General features: G+C 41.9%; 3 protein-coding genes across 11 annotated transcripts in view; 2 read left to right on the top strand and 1 right to left on the bottom strand.

Annotated features, from left to right (window-relative positions):
- The window catches only part of LOC133536051 (G-protein coupled receptor-associated protein LMBRD2B-like), a 29418-nt gene extending 23067 nt beyond the window's left edge, over positions 1–6351 (top strand). For all 6 annotated transcript variants that reach the window (XM_061876231.1, XM_061876230.1, XM_061876234.1 and 3 more), the window contains 2 exons: positions 5817–5943; positions 6030–6351. In XM_061876231.1, coding sequence (XP_061732215.1) covers positions 5817–5943; positions 6030–6093 — 191 coding nt within the window. In that variant the 3' untranslated portion in view covers positions 6094–6351. The remainder of the gene's footprint in view (positions 1–5816; positions 5944–6029) is intronic.
- Positions 6352–10050: 3699 nt separating this feature from the next.
- On the top strand, positions 10051–15346 carry capslb (calcyphosine-like b). Of its 3 annotated transcripts, none has more exons than XM_061876227.1 (5): positions 10051–10179; positions 14315–14451; positions 14548–14725; positions 14791–15000; positions 15212–15346. In XM_061876227.1, the coding sequence occupies exons 2-5, from the start codon at positions 14315–14317 to the stop codon at positions 15311–15313; spliced, it is 627 nt and encodes a 208-aa protein (XP_061732211.1). In that variant the 5' UTR covers positions 10051–10179; the 3' UTR covers positions 15314–15346. The 3 variants fall into 3 exon arrangements, with proteins under 3 accessions (XP_061732211.1, XP_061732213.1, XP_061732212.1); XM_061876229.1 differs by having other exon boundaries at positions 10159–10272; XM_061876228.1 differs by lacking the exon at positions 10051–10179 and adding an exon at positions 10415–10602.
- A 330-nt stretch (positions 15347–15676) lies between these two features.
- LOC133536047 (unconventional myosin-Vb-like) overlaps positions 15677–20050 on the bottom strand; it is a 48341-nt gene continuing 43967 nt past the window's right edge. Inside the window, exons 24-40 of one of the 2 annotated variants that reach the window (XM_061876225.1) lie at positions 19389–19519; positions 19172–19291; positions 18977–19111; positions 18837–18902; positions 18532–18759; positions 18367–18455; positions 18171–18296; positions 17781–17979; positions 17595–17688; positions 17399–17530; positions 17139–17290; positions 16987–17073; positions 16761–16911; positions 16396–16690; positions 16156–16330; positions 15995–16075; positions 15677–15916 (exon numbers count right to left, since the gene is read on the bottom strand). In XM_061876225.1, coding sequence (XP_061732209.1) covers positions 15764–15916; positions 15995–16075; positions 16156–16330; positions 16396–16690; positions 16761–16911; positions 16987–17073; positions 17139–17290; positions 17399–17530; positions 17595–17688; positions 17781–17979; positions 18171–18296; positions 18367–18455; positions 18532–18759; positions 18837–18902; positions 18977–19111; positions 19172–19291; positions 19389–19519 — 2414 coding nt within the window. In that variant the 3' untranslated portion in view covers positions 15677–15763. The remainder of the gene's footprint in view (positions 15917–15994; positions 16076–16155; positions 16331–16395; positions 16691–16760; positions 16912–16986; positions 17074–17138; positions 17291–17398; positions 17531–17594; positions 17689–17780; positions 17980–18170; positions 18297–18366; positions 18456–18531; positions 18760–18836; positions 18903–18976; positions 19112–19171; positions 19292–19388; positions 19520–20050) is intronic. The other variant, XM_061876226.1, reaches the window with a different exon arrangement.

Here is a 20050-nt window from a genome sequence, read left to right as displayed (position 1 = left end):
TAAACAATTCCAACACCAACCAAGTCAGGACATTCATGCTCCTAATCATATTCAAAAATTTCCCGCTTTTACCCAAATTTACAGGAACTTCCCATTGAAATGAATGGGACATTTTTCCAAGTTGCACAATTCCCACATTTTTCAACCCATTCCAACATCAACACATTCAATTCATCCTGGAAATTCAAACTACCATTTTTCCACCTTCAGCAAATTTCCAGTAATTCCTGTTTTTTTCTATCTTTATTTGCAACCTTTTTTAGTGCGATGACTCCTTTTACATTTTTAATCCCATTTCAACTGTTCCACTGTCAAAACATTCCTCTTAGTCAGGACAAAAAAGCAACTTGGTTTAAGAACTTGAAAAATTCCCGGTTTTCCCGAAATTCCATAATACAATTTCTCAATTAAAACTCTTACTACTTCAAAATTACTCGACCAATTTAAACAATTCTAACACCAACCAATTCAGCTCATTCAGGACATTAATGCTCATCATTTTCAAAAATATCCCGCTTTTCCCCAAATTTCCAGGAAGTTCCCATTGTAATGAATGGGACATTTTCCCAAGTTGCACAATACCCACATTTTTCAACCTTTTCAAACCATTCCAACATCAACACATTCCACTCATCCTGGACATTCAAACTACCGTTTTTTCCACCTTCAACAAATTTTCAGGAATTACTGTTTTTTTCTATCCTTATTTGCAAGCTTTTTTAGTGCGATGACTCCTTTTACAATCCTCATTTCAACTGTTCCACCATCAAAACATTCCTCTTAGTCAGGACAAAAAACCAAATTGGTTTAAAAACTTGAAACATTTTCCTGAAATTCCGTAATACGATTTTTCTTTTTAAAAACTGTTACTACTTCAAAATTACTCGACCGATTTAAACAATTCCAACACCAACCAAGTCAGGACATTCATGCTCCTAATCATATTCAGAAATATCCCGCTTTTCCCCAAATTTCCAGGAAGTTCCCATTGTAATGAATGGGACATTTTTCAAAGTTGCACAATTCCCACATTTTTCAACCTATTTAAACCATCAACAAATTCCACTCATCCTGGAAATTCAAACTACCGTTTTTCCACCTTCAACAAATTTCCAGGAATTCCTGTTTGTTTCTATCCTTATTTGCAACCTTTTTTAGTGTGATGACTCCTTTTACATTTTTAATCCCATTTCAGCCGTTCCACCGTCAAAACATTCCTCTTAGTCAGGACAAAAAAGCAACTTGGTTTAAGAACTTGAAAAATTCCCGGTTTTCCCGTAATTCCGTAATACGATTTTTCAATTCAAAAACTGTTACTCCTTCAGAATTACTCGACCCATTTAAACAATTCCAACACCAACCAAGTCAGGACATTCATGCTCCTACTCATTTTGAAAAATATCCCGCTTTTCCCCAAATTTCCAGGAAGTTCCCATTGAAATGAATGGGACATGTTTCCACGTTGCACAATACCCACATTTTTCAACCTATTTAAACCATTCCAACATCAACACATTCTGTTCATCCTGGACATTCAAACTACCATTTTTCCACCTTCAGCAAATTTCCAGGAATTCCTGTTTGTTTCTATCCTTATTAGCAACCTTTTTAGTGCGATGACTCCTTTTACATTTTTAATCCCATTTCAACTGTTCCACTGTCAAAACATTCCTCTTAGTCAGGACAAAAAAATCCAAGTTGGTTTAAGAACTTAAAAAATTCCTGGTTTTCCCGAAATTCCGTAATACAATTTCTCAGTTAAAAAGCTGTTACCCATTCAAAATTACTTTACTGATTTAAACAATTATAACACCAACCAATTCATGTTCCTAAGCATTTTCAAAAATATCCCGCTTTTCCCCAAATTTCCAGGAAGTTCCCACTGAAATGAATGGGACATTTTCCCGAGTTGCACAATACCCACATTTTTCAACCTATTCAAACCATTCCAACATCAACACATTCCACTCATCCTGGACATTCAAACTACCATTTTTTCCACCTTCAACACATATCCAGGAATACCTGTTTGTTTCTATCCTTATTTGCAACCTTTTTTAGTGCGATGACTCCTTTCACATTTTTAATCCCATTTCAACTGTTCCACCGTCAAAACATTCTTCTTAGTCAGGACAAAAAAGCAACTTGGGACATGTTTCCACGTTGCACAATTCCCATATTTTTCAACCCATTCCAACATCAACACATTCAATTCATCCTGGACATTCAAACTACCATTTTTCCACCTTCAGCAAATTTCCAGTAATTCCTGTTTGTTTCTATCTTTATTTGCAACCTTTTTTAGTGCGATGACTCCTTCCACATTTTTAATCCCATTTCAGCCGTTCCACCGTCAAAACATTCCTCTTAGTCAGGACAAAAAATCAACTTGGTTTAAGAACTTGAAAAATTCCCGGTTTTCCCGTAATTCCGTAATACGATTTTTCAATTGAAAAACTGTTACTCCTTCAGAATTACTCGACCCATTTAAACAATTCCAACACCAACCAAGTCAGGACATTCATGCTCCTACTCATTTTGAAAAATATCCCGCTTTTCCCCAAATTTCCAGGAAGTTCCCATTGAAATGAATGGGACATTTTTCCAAGTTGCACATTACCCACATTTTTCAACCCATTCCAACATCAACACATTCAATTCATCCTGGAAATTCAAACTACCATTTTTCCACCTTCAGCAAATTTCCAGTAATTCCTGTTTTTTTCTATCTTTATTTGCAACCTTTTTTAGTGCGATGACTCCTTTCACATTTTTAATCCCATTTCAACTGTTCCACCATCAAAACATTCCTCTTAGTCAGGACAAAAAAGCAACTTGGTTTAAGAACTTGAAAAATTCCCGGTTTTCCTGAAATTCCATAATACAATTTCTCAATTAAAAGAAATTCTTACTACTTCAAAATTACTTGACCGATTTAAACAATTCTAACACCAACCAATTCAGCTCATTCAGGACATTAATGCTCATCATTTTCAAAAATATCCCGCTTTTCCCCAAATTTCCAGGAAGTTCCCATTGTAATGAATGGGACATTTTCCCGACTTGCACAATACCCACATTTTTCTACCTTTTCAAACCATTCCAATACTCAACACATTCCACTCATCCTGGACATTCAAACTACCGTTTTTTCCACCTTCAACAAATTTTCAGGAATTACTGTTTTTTTCTATCCTTATTTGCAAGCTTTTTTAGTGCGATGACTCCTTTCACATTTTTAATCCCATTTCAACTGTTCCACCATCAAAACATTCCTCTTAGTCAGGACAAAAAACCAAATTGGTTTAAAAACTTGAAACATTTTCCTGAAATTCCGTAATACGATTTTTCTTTTTAAAAACTGTTACTACTTCAAAATTACTCGACCGATTTAAACAATTCCAACACCAACCAAGTCAGGACATTCATGCTCCTAATCATTTTCAAAAATATCCCGCTTTTACCCAAATTTCCAGGAAGTTCCCATTGAAATGAATGGGACATTTTTCAAAGTTGCACAATTCCCACATTTTTCAACCTATTTAAACCATCAACACATTCCACTCATCCTGGACATTCAAACTACCATTTTTCCACCTTCAACAAATTTCCAGGAATTCCTGTTTGTTTCTATCCTTATTTGCAACCTTTTTTAGTGTGATGACTCCTTTCACATTTTTAATCCCATTTCAACTCTTCCACTGTCAAAACATTCCTCTTAGTCAGGACAAAAAAGCAACTTGGTTTAAGAACTTGAAAAATTCCCGGTTTTCCCGTAATTCCGTAATACGATTTTTCAATTCAAAAACTGTTACTCCTTCAGAATTACTCGACCCATTTAAACAATTCCAACACCAACCAAGTCAGGACATTCATGCTCCTACTCATTTTGAAAAATATCCCGCTTTTCCCCAAATTTCCAGGAAGTTCCCATTGAAATGAATGGGACATGTTTCCACGTTGCACAATACCCACATTTTTCAACCTATTTAAACCATTCCAACATCAACACATTCCACTCATCCTGGACATTCAAACTACCATTTTTCCACCTTCAGCAAATTTCCAGGAATTCCTGTTTGTTTCTATCCTTATTTGCAACCTTTTTTAGTGCGATGACTCCTTTTACATTTTTAATCCCATTTCAACTGTTCCACCGTCAAAACATTCCTCTTAGTCAGGACAAAAAATCCAAGTTTGTTTAAGAACTTTAAAAATTCCTGGTTTTCCCGAAATTCCGTAATACAATTTCTCAATTAAAAAGCTGTTAGCCCTTCAAAAGTACTTTACTGATTTAAACAATTATAACACCAACCAATTCATGCTCCTAAGCATTTTCAAAAATATCCCGCTTTTCCCCAAATTTCCAGGAAGTTCCCAATGTAATGAATGGGACATTTTCCCAAGTTGCACAATTCCCACATTTTTCAACTTATTCAAACCATTCCAACATCAACACATTCCACTCATCCTGGACATTCAAACTACCATTTTTTCCACCTTCAACAAATTTCCAGGAATTACTGTTTTTTTCTATCCTTATTTGCAACCTTTTTTAGTGCGATGACTCCTTTCACAATCCCATTTCAACTGTTCCACCGTCAAAACATTCCTCTTAGTCAGGACAAAAAACCAAGTTGGTTTAAGAACTTCAAAAATGTTCCTGAGATTTCGTAATACGATTTTTCTATTGAAAAACTGTTACTACTTCAAAATTACTCGACCGATTTAAACAATTCCAACACCAACCAAGTCAGGACATTCATGCTCCTAATCATATTCAAATATATCCCGCTTTTCTCCAAATTCCCAGGAAGTTCCCATTGTAATGAATGGGACATTTTTCCAATTTGCACAATTCCCATATTTTTCAACCCATTCCAACATCAACACATTCAATTCATCCTGGAAATTCATACTACCATTTTTTCCACTTTCAACAAATTTCCAGGAATTACTGTTTTATTTCTGTCCTTATTTGCAACCTTTTTTAGTGCGATGACTCCTTTCACATTTTTAATCCCATTTCAACTGTTCCACTGTCAAAACATTCCTCTTAGTCAGGACAAAAAATCCAAGTTGGTTTAAGAACTTAAAAAATTCCTGGTTTTCCCGTAATTCCGTAATACGATTTTTCAATTGAAAAACTGTTACTCCTTCAGAATTACTCGACCGATTTAAACAATTCCAACACCAACCAAGTCAGGACATTTATGCTCCTAATCATTTTGAAAAATATCCCACTTTTCCCCAAATTTCCAGGAAGTTCCCATTGTAATGAATGGGACATTTTCCCAAGTTGCACAATTTTCAACCTATTCAAACCATTCCAGCATCAACACATTTAATTCATCCTGAACATTCAAATTGCCATTTTTCCACCTTCAACAAATTTCCAGGAAGTTCCCATTGTAATGAATGGGACATTTTTTCCAAGTTGCACAATTCCCCCATTTTTCAAGCTATTCTAACATCAACACATTCCACCCATCCTGGACATTCAAGCTCACACTTTCCCAAATTCCAAACCAAATTGCGGTTTTCCTGGAAATTCAAACTCTTCAACATTCAAACTATTCTTACATTCACAATAAGTTTTGTCAGCATTTCGGTTCAACTTCAGCATTGGAGCGTTCACGCGCAATTGTGTAAAAGAGCGAACAATTGTAATGTCATGAGGAAATGTTGACGCTAATAACACAAAGTTGACTGCTTTTTTTTTTTTCTTTACAAAAATCATATTGTTTCAAAATGAGTTTTCAAGTCTGCGGGCCTAAGTGCATGATTATGTGTAACATGTTGTGTTAATGTTGCAGAAGTCAAGTATTCGCGCTCCTCGCGACCCCCGGAGCGCGATCGGGTGGAGTTGCTCCAGGAGGCCGAGCCTCTGGACTTCAACGCCGATTCCCTGTCGGAGGAAGCGGCGGACTCAGAGTCTGGCAGGTGAGCTCGCCGTCGGCAACTTGTCACGTGTGTGTGTGTGTGTGTGTGTGTGTGTGTTTTTGAGCGGCTAGGTTTTTGTCCTCCAGACACGCGGGAGGACGCTACCTGTCCATGTCGTCGTCTCGCAGCCGGATATTTGACGACGTCTAACAGGGGAAGACGTCTCCCATCCCGGACTTCACGTGTGTGTTCTTCACATGTCCCCCGGCGGAGTGCACGGACGCCTGGTGATGGAGCATGGCTATCTATCATGGCGTCTTTGCGAAGGTTGTCACTTTGCCCACCAGAGGGCAGCACCGACTAGACAGTAAATACGCACTCTGCTGCTCCCTTGTGTCTTTAAGTGTAGCGTGAATGAATGTGGCATATTTATACTTCCTGTCTGTCATTAAACGTTCTGGCAACGTTCGTGTTTTCTTTTACAACTCTACACTTTATTTTAGAATACTGACGAGCATAGGCGTCGACCTACATTTCCGGCAGTGGGTGCTTTTATGGACAGAATTTGTAGGCGCAGTCAAGGCATTGAGGGGTTCCGGTTTGGTGGCCGCGGGATTAGGTCTCTGCTTTTTGCAGACTATGTGGTCCTGTTGGCTTCATCTGGCCGGGATCTTCAGCTCTCACTGGATCGGTTCGCAGCCGAGTGTGAAGCGGCCGGAATGAGAATCAGCACCTCCAAATCCGAGTCCATGGTTCTCTCCCGGAAAAGGGTGGAGTGCCATCTCCGGGTTGGGGAGGAGACCCTGCCCCAAGTGGAGGAGTTCAAGTACCTAGGAGTCTTGTTCACGAGTGAGGGAAGAGTGGATCATGAGATCGACAGGCGGATCGGTGTGGCGTCTTCAGTAATGCGGACGTTGTACCGATCCGTTGTGGTGAAGAAGGAGCTGAGCCGGAAGGCAAAGCTCTCAATTTACCGGTCGATCTACGTTCCCATCCTCACCTATGGTCATGAGCTTTGGGTCATGACCGAAAGGATACGATCACGGGTACAAGCGGCCCAAATGAGTTTCCTCCGCCGTGTGGTGGGTCTCTCCCTTAGAGATAGGGTGAGAAGCTCTGCCATCCGGGAGGAACTCAAAGTAAAGCCGCTGCTCCTCCACATGGAGAGGAGCCAGATGAGGTGGTTCGGGCATCTGGTCAGGATGCCACCCGAACGCCTCCCTAGGGAGGTGTTTAGGGCACGTCCAACCGGTAGGAAGCCACGGGGAAGACCCAGGATACGTTGGGAAGACTATGTCTCCCGGCTGGCCTGGGAACGCCTCGGGATCCCCTGGGAAGAGCTAGACGAAGTGGCTGGGGAGAGGGAAGTCTGGGTTTCCCTGCTTAGGCTGCTGCCCCCGCGACCCGACCTCGGATAAGCGGAAGAAGATGGATGGATGGGTGCTCGGTGTGTGTGTATTAGTGTTGTTCCGATACCAATATTTTGGTACCAGTACCGGTGCTGAAAGTATTTCGATTACTTTTCCACCAAAAATGTCATTAAAGGTTTTATTTTAACAAAAAAAATCTTAGTGTACATTAAACATATGTTTATTATTGCAAGTTTGTCCTTAAATAAAATAGTGAACATACAAGACAGCTTGTCTTTTAGTAGTAAGTCAGGGGTGTCCAAACTTTTTCCACTTGTTTTATCTTTTATCATAAAGGGTCTCAATCATTACTGCTAATAAAACTTCAGGTTGATATGAAGTTTAAAAAAAAGGTTTTATGCCTTTTTAAAGACAACTTTTTTAATTTTTTTATAGAAAAACTGAAATATGAAGTTTTTAGTAATTAGAGCCATAAAAGATCAATAATGCAGGGCACCATTGATTTTAATTCATTATTAATTTTGAGTAATCACAGTGTAAAGATAAATGAAATCCCATGAAATATTATTGGGACATCCATTGCTTTCGTCCTCTCCAAGGTTCTCATAGTCATCATTGTCACTGGCGTCCCACTGGGTGTGAGTTTTCCTTGCCCTTATGTGGGCCTACCGGGGATGTGGTAGTGGTTTGTGCAGCCCTTTGAGACACTAGTGATTTAGGGCTATATAAGTAAACATTGATTGATTGATTGATTGATTGAAAAGGTGCTCCACTCAAAGTTATACATTTGTATTAGTTTTTTTTTTTTTTTACTTTCAACATTTAAGTCACAAGATCAACTTCAGATGTATCTGTGGCTTTCACGTTGGAACTATTATTTTTGTTTGTTTTAAAGAAAAATTTGATGTTTTAATATGGGCAACCACACAATATATGCAATATTTTTTTCCACATAAAACATTTTAATGTGACATTTTTGAAGTAATTGGAGCATTGAAAATAATTCATTATAGCATTGATTTGTTTTGTCTTTTTTTTTTAGCAATGGCAAAATCAGAAAAATAAAGACAAAAGAAAAAAAAAACAGTCTGCAAGGCAGCTTTGGGTCAACATTGCAACTTTTTCTCGTTGGATTTCACATCATTCCACTTTTTTTTTAAATGTTTAAAAACATTTATGCATTATTTCCCGAATGTGTGGCGGGCCGGTAAGCAATTAGCTGCGGGCCCCAAATGGCCCCCGGGACAAATTTTGGACACCCCTGTAGTAAGTAAAGAAACAAAGGCTCCTAATTTAGCTGCTGACATATGCAGTAACATATTGTGTCATTTTCCATTCTATTATTTTGTCAACATTATCAAGGACAAGTGGTAGAGCAGGGGTGCCCATTACGTGGATCGCGAGCTACCAGTCGACCGCGGGGGGTGTGTCAGTCGATCTCCAGCCAGGCTTTTAAAAAAAATAGACCTAAAAATGAGTGATCATCAATCTTCACCAAGACGTCACTTAAATGACATTCACGGTACCGGAGGGTCTTGTGAGATGACGCTGGCTGCTGCAAGATCATTATTATGAAAATATGACCGAGAGGAAGGCGAGAAACACTTTTTATTTCAACAGACTCTCGCGCCGTACCTTCCGTCAAAACTCTAAAGGCCGACTGCACATTTCCTATCTTCACAATAAAAGCCCTGCTTCATGCTGCCTGCGCTAACTAAATACAGAGTCTCGGAAAACTGGCGTGCACAAGCGATCCCTCAGAAAGCTGGCGTGCACATCACTTGTGCACGCCAGCTTTCAGAGACTCTTATTTTGTTAGCGCAGGCAGCATGAAGCAGGGCTTTTATTGTGAAGATAGGAAATGTGCAGTCGGCCTTTAGAGTTTTCACGGAAGGGACGGCGCGAAAGTCTGTTGAAATAAAAAGTGTTTCTCGCCTTCCTCTCTGTCACTTTTTCATAATAATGAACTGGCAGCAGCCAGCGTCATCTCACAAGACCCTCGGGTGCCGTGAATGTCAATCAAGCAAGCTACGGAATTTGCCGCCAATGTTTTTCTTGTAAAGTGTATGGAAGCTGGATGAATTAGATGCCAAAAAACAACCACTTTCATGTGGTATTGTACAGAAAGGACAACTTTTTTTCTCCTCCATTTGAAAATGTGGGCGTTATCATCATTACTGTCTGATTCCAATCAATGCAAGTCATCAGAATCAGGTAATACACCAACTTATATTCTTGTCTTCGTGAAAGAAAGACATCTATATGTGTTACACATGCTTGTATTATCATTAAACACATTTAACTTGTTTACAAAAATGTCTCTTTCATAAATAAATGAATATAAATGATATATATAAATGAGGTAGATCCCCTCGAGTTGGTCAATTGAAAAGTAGCTCGTCTGCAGAAAAAGTGTGGGCACCCCTGATGTAGACAATGAATTATTAATCATTTACTGTTAATATCTGCTTATTTTATGTTTCAACATGTTCTATCTACACTTCTGTTAAAATGTAATAAGCACATATTCCTCTGTTTTCTTAGTTTTGAATGATACCACAAATTTAGGTTATCAAGGCGATATCGAGTGGGTACAATATCATACATTGGTCATATTCAAAGTCCTTGTGCTGAAATTGAGTTCGATTTTTTTTTAAATTATTTTAAAGATTGAAAGTTTACCCTAACCCTAACCCCCGTGAGTGCTCGGCATTGTCCGTGAGTGCTCGGCATTGTCCGTGAGTGCTCGGGCCCCGAAGCAGCACTCCCGAGATCGAGACCTATGCTGACGCGTAACAGCCAATCAGGAGGGCTGACAACGCCGGTTTCCCCGGCAACGGCGGGCAGCTTGTGGGAGGTCCTCTCTGCGGGCATTCGGTCGTCGTCGCTGCTTTCAACTGTGAACTTCGGTGCTGGTGCTGGTCAGGTGGGTCCACTGACACCCGGGGTCCGGGTCCTGAACCACGGCAAACTTTCAGGAGGGGCTGTGTACCGTGTACAACAGTGGCGGAGAAAGTGGGTACGCAGCAGGACAAGATGGGACAGAAATTTCCAGTCGGCATTTTCTGTATAAATGTTTGTGTGAGTGTAAAATATGTAATACGATTAATAATATTGATTTATATATATATATATTTATTTTGCCCTCTTCGCGTCCTAGTGCGCATGCGCACTCAGTCTCGCGCCCTTTTGGAAAACAAGTGTTTTGCTTACAATCGTCTTGACGTCGACAGAAAGCCAAAGTTAACGAAGAAACATAAAATAACCGTATCGGGTGTCACTGAACAAAAAAAAAAAAGATTGAGTGCGAAGAAGATGTGAAAAGGATGTTTTAAAGTGTTTGACTGCGGTAAGTATCAAGAAGAGGTCGAAAACATATTCAGGTTAGCTAAAACTATTGACTAGCATGACTGGCGTTTCTAGACAACACTTACGTGGTTTTATTAGTAGAACATACCTCGTATCCACGGTGTCCAAAGTGCAGCTCGGGGGCCATTTAAGGCTTGCAGTCCGGTTATTGTATCTGCGACACATTCTATGGACAAAATGAACACGCCCTGGATTAGAACACTATACATAAAAAAATGGAACATAAGAACCAAAATGGCCGACATTGTGTGTGTCCTTACTGTTCATGGTCTTCCATCAATTGTGTGTCTGTCATGATGAACTTGTGTACACTTTTCTTGCAGGATGAACTTTACCAGGAATTGTTTTACATCAGGGGTCACCAACCTTTTTGAAACCAAGAGCTACTTCTTGGGTACTGATTAATGCGAAGGGCTACCAGTTTGATACACACTTAAATAAATTGCCAGAAATAGCCAATTTTCTCAATTTACATTTAACCAATAAATTTATTTGTATTAAAAAATGGCTATTTCTGTCTGTCATTCCGTCGTACATTTTTTTTTCCTTTTTACGGAAGGTTTTTTGTAGAGAATAAATGATGAAAAAAAACACTTAATTGAACGGTTTTAAAGAGCAGAAAGCAGGAAAAAAAAAAGAAAATTAAATTTTGAAACATAGTTAATCTTCAATTTTAACTCTTTAATGTTCAAAAGTCAACCGAGAAAAATGAAGAGAAAAAATTGCTAATTCGAATCTTTTTGGAAAAATTTTAAAAATAATTTCTGGAACATAAATAGTAATTTTTCCTGATTGAGATTAATTTCCGAATTTTGATGACATGTTTTTAAATAGTTTAAAATCCAATCTGCACTTTGTTATAATATATAACAAATTGGACCAAGCTATATTTCTAACAGAGACAAATCATTATTCTAGATTTTCCAGAACAAAATTTTAAAAGAAATTCAAAAGACTTTGAAATAAGATTTAAATCTGATTCTACAGATTTTCTAGATTTGCCACAATAATTTTAATCATAAATTTGAAGAAATATTTCACACATATTCTTCATCGAAAAAACAAAAGCTAAAATGAAGAATTAAATTAAAATGTATATAATATTCTTTACAATAAAAAAAAATAAATACTTGAACACTGATTTAAATTGTCAGGAAAGAAGAGGAAGGAATTTAAAAGGTAAAAAGGTATATTTGTTTAAAAATCCTAAAATCATTTTTAAGGTTGTATTTTTTCCCTAAAATTGTCTTCCTGAAAGTTATAAGAAGCAAAGTAAAAAAATAAATGAATTTATTTAAACAAGTGAAGACCAAGTCTTTAAAATATGTTCTTGGATTTTCAAATTCTATTTGAGTTTTGTCTCTCTTAGAATCCAAAATGTCGAGCAAAGCGAGACCAGCTTGCTGGTAAATAAATCAAATTTAAAAAATAGAGGCAGCTCACTGGTAAGTGCTGCTATTTGAGCTAATTTTAGAACAGGCCAGCGGGCTACTAATCTGGTCCTTACGGGTGACCTGGTGCCCGCGGGCAACGCGTTGGTGACCCCTGATTTACATGGACCCCAACTTAAACAAGTTGAAAAACTTATTGGGGTGTTACCATTAAGTGGTCAATTGTACGGAATATGTACTGTACTGTGAAACCTACTAATAAAAGTTTCAATCAATTAATCAATCTGATATAGGACATTTTTCAAAGCCTTCAAAAAAGACAAATGGTAGAAAATGTTTGGGAAAATATTTTAGTTGGTATCTGTGTTGGCCCTGCGATGAGGTGGCGACTTGTCCAGGGTGTACTTCGCTTTCCGCCCAAATGCAGCTGAGATAGGCTCCAGCGACCCCAAAAGGGACAAGCGGTAGAAAATGGAATAATTGATGGAATAATACCAATATTGGTAAACAATACTAAATTAAATATCTCAAGGGGTTTAGGTTAGGCTCCAGCAAACCCCCGCGACCCCAAAAGAGAAAAGCAGTAGAAAATGGATGGATGAGTTAGGTTAGAATAGTTCTTCTCAAATATGTCGTGCTTGAAACTTCGCTTCGAAAAAGCTTTGCACCTATAAACATGCTCATTGAAGTCGTTCATCTTGACTTGGTCGTTTTTTTAAATGACAAAAGAAAACAAAAACAGCACAAATTGTTTTATAGGTTAAATTTGTCTATATGGTGCTACTGAGTTAAGGTTTCTGATATAATTTTTTTAGTTACGTTTATTTTTCAGGATAAATGGTTCAAGTCGGTTAAAAAATGTTTATGGTTTAAATAAGGAATATTATTTTATTTTAATTTTAGGTAAATGTATGCACTTTAAATTGTTTCTGCTACAGTCTAAACAACTGTTATTCTTTGTCGCAAGTTGTTACTTCTATCTATATTACTTATTCCTTTGATGTTAAAGGTTAATGTTCCTTTAAAGAGTGGAATTCTCTAAAGACAGACTTCAAAAGTTGCAAGAATATCTTTGAATTTAAATTGAGTTGCAAAAAGACAACTGGAATTATATCAAACTGATTTTTGCTTTTGATTGGACGTGTCAATGTGAAAATGCTTAAACGAAAATTAAAAAGTATGTTGGAGTTCGGGTGTTGGTGGAGGGAACAGTTATAAAGTCATCTAAAATAATTGATGTTAAAAAGGGGGCAGATAAATATAAGAATAGTATTCTTCCATCTGCTCCTTTCTAATCATGGAAATGTATAAGGAACAAAAAACAATGACAGTGTCAACTGTACATGGCTTGTATGTATGCATTTTCATGAAAGGAATAAAAAGAAATGATGATGATGAATGTTAGTACAAGTACAATGTTATGCAGAGGTGTATTTGTAACAATTTTATGGACAAATTTCATTTTTATAGTGGTGGCGAAGTGGGGGGGACAAAATGATTTCTTCTTCCTGGTCGGGGCACTGGGTTGGATACAACACACATTTTCCTTATAAGCTAAGATCTGGCTCTTTTGTTCATAATGTTTAGCATAAATTAAATGACTTATTGGTTTTAGTATTGTCAATGTAAAAAATGTATTAAAATCATCTTCCATTTATCTGCTTTGTCGTAAAAAGTTTGGACACTCCTGCTCCAGACAGCATTACGTTATGCCAGCGAATCAAGGGGGAGGTTTTTAAATGTTGAGGTTAGCTGAAGCTACAACGAGTCAAAACGTCAGGTTACAGTTGTCTGATCATTTGTCCATGTCATTCAGATGTGAGGATGGAAAGAAAGACGAGAAGAGAAAGAATGAGGACAGACAGGGGAAGGCGACAGGTTGGTCTACTATGGAAGTGTAGTAACAGTAATTTCTAAATATTGTTTATAATGAAAAAATGCGTTAGCAAAATGTGTAATGTATGCTTGTTTGACCATATGACTTGGCGGAGAAGAACAGACAAGAAGAGAAGGAGAAAGTGATGCAGTCTGCTATAGAGCAGACCAGTGATGATGTAAGGTAGGAATACTTCAACTAGTGAGGCCACAAAAACCTACATGTGGGGGCGGGGCCAGTAATGTGTCCTACATATGAACATTCCACAACTTGGTGCGGAAAAAATGCAGTCGAGTTGTCAGGTTCTGGTTCAATTAGCTGTCCTCGGATGAAAGGTTTTGATGTATTCCTGTTGGGAACAATTCCTTGTTGTGTGAGGAGCAAGGGGCGGGGGTAAATATGTTTGCTATGTCGTGACGTCACAGATGGCGGGGACTTCGAGACACGACCGAGATATGGCGCTGAACGCCAAGCGTCAACTGTCGGTGTGTTCTGACCCAGTAGAAAGACTGCGCCTCCAGTGTCTGGCCAGGGGTTCGGCTGGGATCAAAGGTCTCGGCAGGTGGGTCTCCCCAGGACCCCTCTTGAACATTCGAGCCGTGTTGGCCTTGCTCAGCATCACTGTCGACTCAAAAATTGAGCTGAGTTTGTCCTGCAGAGTCTTCAGGATCATGGACGACAACCAAAACCGCACGCTGGATTTGAAGGAGTTCCTGAAGGGAGTCAACGACTACGGCATCCTGATGGACAAACAGGAAGCGGCTGCTCTCTTCCAGCATTTCGACCGTGACGGCAGCGGGGCCATTGACTTTGACGAGTTCCTGGTCACGCTGAGGGTAAACAAAGGTCAACATGGGTGCGCTAGTGGTGTGTTTCTGACACAAGGTCATGTGTTACACAGCCCGCCATGTCCAAGGCCCGCAAGGAGGTAGTCATGCAGGCCTTCCGCAAATTGGACAAGACTGGCGACGGCGTGATCACCATCGAAGATCTGAGGGGGGTTTACTACGCCAAGTACCACCCCAAGTACCAGAACGGGGAATGGACGGAGGACCAGGTCTTCAAGACATTCCTAGATAACTTTGATTCTCCCTACGACAAAGACGGAAAGGTAAGAATTCCCAGGACAAGGTCCGTAAGACGTCCCAAGTGCTAAGCTATTAGCTGGAATATTGTTTTCCGTGGATGCCAAAGCGCCTCCCTCATCCTTGTAGGTGAAGACTTCTCAGGCTGCGTCTCGTCGGTTTTTACATGTTGAAGAATAACGAAAGAAACCACACCGAGCAAAGTTTTGTTCAAAACAGATTTGTTGTGCTGCGCAGGTGACGCAGGAGGAGTTCATCAACTATTACTGTGGTGTCAGCGCCTCCATCGATAGCGACGTTTTCTTCATTCTGATGATGAGGAACGCCTGGAAGCTTTGAGCGAACGTCAACTTATTAAATACCATGATGTTATTTTGCCTCCACTCATTTTCTGCCTATTAACAGAAAGCTATGTCGGCCATGTTGGACTCTGGATTACTAGTGCCTACTGCTATACTAACTGCTAAGTCATAGACTAGCACACTAGCATCCATGCAAAATGGCAGCACTGCTTGCTCGTATAGTTGTGTTTTTTGTTCATCCAAATCACATTTCTTCAAATACTTGACTTAGAACGTGTTTCGCTCACCCTTCTAGAAGCTTCTGTCCGTTACGGCTAGATCAGGATCATATTTGATTTCAAATAGGATCTTGCGGAATTGATCCCGAAAGAACCTGAACAGGATAGTTAGCATCAATCCCTTTCTGTATAAATATTTTTATTTGTAAAGTCATGTGACCAAAATCAATTAAGCCCTTTTTCTGGAGTATCGCTAAAAAGCTCAGAGGTCAGACCCGGATGAGGAAGTCGAGACCAAGTGAGTTGGGAATGTGCAGCGTCTCTAGGCTGAGGGCGGAAGGCGCGTATGGTAGGATGACCGGGAATGTCTGCTTGGTGTCCAGCAGTAGCTGCGGCGGGTCATTGCGGTCCTGAAGGCAGCTCTGGACAAACGGAGCAAAGCAAAGAGTGTGGTTACCGCTAGCAAACAACACGCTAGCAGCAAAAGTATGATTTCTGACCTGGATGTTCCTAATGAAGGACACGGTTACGCGCTCCTCAAACTCGTTGAGGGGCGTGTACAGGTTGAGGATCTTTACGATCTGTGGGCACAGACAAGACAACATGAGCGGGATGTCCAGCGCCGCCTGTCAAGTGTGGGCGGGTGGGTAGGCGGAAACACCTGCTGGGAGTTGAGACTGGTGCAGAGCGAAGAGATGGCGTCGGCGTCCTGCGACGTCTTCTTCTTGACCTGCAGCAGCTGGGCCGCCTGGATGATGGGTTGCAGCGTGGCGGCGGCCTGGCTCTGGTACAGGTTGTTGGCTCGGAGCCACTCCTCCATTTGGCTGGTGTTGTATCTGCACACAGGCAGCGTACAGAAAGTGATGCGTTGAGACACATGAACACAGAAAGTGCCCGGTACCTGAGCTGCATGCCCGTGCTCCAGGAGCACACGTCCTTGCGGAGCAGCAGGTTGTTCAGGGTGACGGCATTGATGCAGTGGAAGAGCTGACGGACCACCTGGCCCGCAATTTCAGGGTCCAGCCCGTGGTCGCGCATGATAGTGTGGAACTGGCCCAGCTGCCGGATCAGCGCCTGAAGTGTATAGCTGCTGGGTCCGTCGCCATCTGTGTCCATACTAGATGAGCGGTTTCGGTAGCCCATGGGCTTGACGCCCGCCAGGCTGGGGATGCTCTCGCTCTCCAACATGGCGGAGACTGAAAACAGTTACATATTAGCTGTAGCTAGCATGTGACATCGTAAGGCTTAACGGTTCCACTTGCTAACCGATCATTGGCTGGATGACGGACTCGGCCACGCGGATTAGCTGTTGGTAGATCTGGATGGACAAGTCGCTCAGCACCTGGCGGTACTCGGCCAGGTCAAAGTTCTTGAGACAATGTTCATTCTGTTTGGCCGTGTTGTGGACCATAAACGCCTGAACACACATACGGCCATAGAAAAAACACTAAGCTTCCCGCTCTGTCGGCACAAGATAGCTGCTGATGCTCACCTCGTCTCCGCTGTACTGCTTCAGGCAGTGCAGGAGGCGGCTGGTGTTGGCAAGCCAGAAGGAGGTGGTGTCGAAGTCGTCATTCCTCTATGGGCGACATTGCTTGACGGTCAGAAGTGTGCTAACGCCGCCACGTGACACGTGCAGCTCACCTTGAGAACGCGCTTAATGGCGTTGATGCTGGCGGTGAGCAGAGACTCCACTTTGTTGTCGTCGTTGATGTAGTCGGCGTGGCGGACGCACATGAAGAGGACGTATGCCGGCAGGCACGGGACCGTTCCTGACACGTCATCCGGTCTCATGTCTGGAAAGGATGCAAAAGCCGAGAGAGTGCGGGGCTTGATTGCTTTTTTACTTTGACAGCTAGCAAATTAAGCGAGGTCCAATCAGGTCCTGGGGCGTCGGCACTCACCTGTGATCAACATCTTGATGAGCAGGGCCTCGTCCTCCTTGCAGTACTCCAACATGCCCTCGAAGTCCTTCTCTTTGCGCTGCAGCGTAACCTGGCGGCCCAAGTCTGCTTTGGCGCGACTGCTGCGAGAAACTGAAGAAACGGACATCGTGAAGACGGCGAGAGGACTACAGTGATTACCTGAGTCAGTTGTTACCTTCCAGCTCCTGGACTTTCTTCATGTAGATCCTTAGCTGCTTCTTCAGCTTACGCTCGTTTTTCTCCAGCTTTTCTAGGAGCTCCTTCAGGTCCTGTGGGCAGGACCACACCAGCCTCGTCATGTGACATGTTGCACAAAAGACCCTGACATGGCCTGAAATGTGTGCGGTGGCATGCAGTTCACCAGGTTGTCGTTGGTGAGTCGGGTGATCTCCAGCTGCACGCTGTACTCCAGCAAGGCCTCTGGCGACAACGAGGTGGTGTAGTTCAGCTTCTCCTGCTTCTTCTCGATATCGTCCTTTAGCAGCTCGATCTGCGTGTGCAGTGCCTCCAACTCGTCGCCATGTTGGCGATTCTGCGACTGTAGCTGTGCCTCCAGCAGCCTGGCAGGACGCAGAAGAGCTTCAGAGACCACATTTTTCAAATGATGACGACCAAGAGTGGCCTGACTGGACTTCTCCACAGTGAGAACCACAATACTGTTTGGTGCGTAGCCAGCGGAGGCGAAGAAGAAGAAAGAAGAAGGAGAAGAAAGAGGAGCAACGATGAAGAGGAAAAGGAGTGAAAACACAACCTGGCCACTTCTTTGAGACCCTGGTAAGCCAGAAGCAGTTCTCCGTCTTCATTCAGAGAACGCCATTTGGGCTGGGAACAGGAAATGCAGTCAGAGAAAGAGGAAGTGAGCAGGTTGCTAGGAGCGCTGTCAAGAACAAAGCTGAAGTGTTAGCAAGCGTGACAGGGCAGGCACAACGTACAGGACAGGAACTTACTTTTTGGACTCGCGCAGGCCCTGATAGGCTTGGAGCGCCTCGTCTCTGTCCACTGGCAAGCTGCTGTCCTCCGCCAAGTTGTCCCCCTCCTGCCGAGAAAAAGACCACGGTGGTCATCACACTACCATCAAGGAAGACTTTTTGTTTTGTATACAAAATACTGACCAGCTGTTGTTTTTTCTCCCGCTGCTCCACGGCACTGACAATCTGGGTCCTAAGAATGAGAACTTCCTCCTTGCGTGCGTCTAGTTCCTCGTTGGCGGCTCGGAACTGACTCAGCAGCAGGTTGTAGCTGCTCTGAAGCTCGTCGGATGAGTCTCGATCGGCGACACTGCGGTGCAACTCGTTCAGATCATTTTTCAGCTTCTTGTTCTCGGACTCCAGCTCTTGTCGCTGTGGTTCACAAGCACCAGCAGTTCACCTTTACGCCAGTCACATGTTCATTTCGGCCATCTTGCACTCGGACGTACCTTGAGGTTGTTGTATGCCATATCTGCCGCTTGCTGCTCGACATTGGAGCTCTTGACCACTGATCCCTGTGACCAGCATTTGGGCGTTAGACAACAGACAAAAGCTAACCTTGCCAACAATGGCTGATCCACAACAAGACCTGCTGTCTGGCGAGCTCCTCCATCTTGTCCACATTGGCTTGCAGTTGCTTCCTCTCATGTTCCAACTCTCGAACTCGCTTCTGCAGCTTGATGAACACACTGATGTCCATTGCCGCCTTGTCTACACCCATGTCCTACAAGACAACACACATCAGCACTGACGGACCTGCCTTTTGGACTCACGTGTCACTCACGTCCACCAGCTGGATGGCGTCCTCGCTGTCGCCCACCTCCGATGTAGAGATGGACGTGTAGTTGGAGTCAGACCCTTGGCTGCTCTGGTTGGACAAGTTCCTGTGATGACCCGGCTGGAACTGGACCGTGTGAAAAGATCAATGAACCCTCATAAGGTGACACTTTGAACTGAAGATTTTACTACCAACATGGCTGCATGGTTGAAAACATTCTAACCTTGGTCAAAGAAACTTCTTCCTTCAAGTTTTCATATCTCTGCTCCATTCTGGAATATTCTTTGAGGAGATTCTGGTATCGACGCCTCTCCGCATCCATCTCGGCCCGCAACAACGCACTTCCTACATCCTCTGAAAAGTGCACACAGTGGCTCAAATGACGGATCAGAAAAAGTCTAATTTAACTTGCTCAGGTGACGGCAAACAGGAAGTACACTTTAACTGGCTCAAGTGACGGCTAACGGGAAGTACATTTTTACTGGCTCAAGTGAGAGCGAACAGGAAGTAGGGATTTCCTGGCTCAAGTGAGGGTAAAAAGGAAGTACACTTTTACTTGCTCAAGTGACGGCTAACAGAAAGTACATTTTTACTGGCTCAAGTGACAACGAACAGGAAGTAGGGATTTGCTGGCTCAAGTGAGTGTAAAAAGGAAGTACACTTTTACTTGCTCAAGTGACGGCTAACAGGAAGTACATCTTTACTGGCTAAAGTGACAGCGAACATGAAGTAGGGTTTTACTGGCTCAAGTGACGGCCAACAGGAAGTACAGTTTTACTGGCTCAAGTGACGGCTAACAAAAAGTACAATTTATACCTGGCTCAAGTGAGGGCTAACAGTAAATGCGGTTTTACAAGTTCAAGTGACGGCTAACAGGAAGTACGG

The sequence above is a fragment of the Nerophis ophidion genome, linkage group LG17 (genome assembly GCF_033978795.1).
Source record: "Nerophis ophidion isolate RoL-2023_Sa linkage group LG17, RoL_Noph_v1.0, whole genome shotgun sequence".
Lineage (NCBI taxonomy): Eukaryota > Metazoa > Chordata > Actinopteri > Syngnathiformes > Syngnathidae > Nerophis > Nerophis ophidion.
Note: the sequence above shows the minus strand (reverse complement) of the source record. Positions and strands in the feature narration are given on the sequence as shown.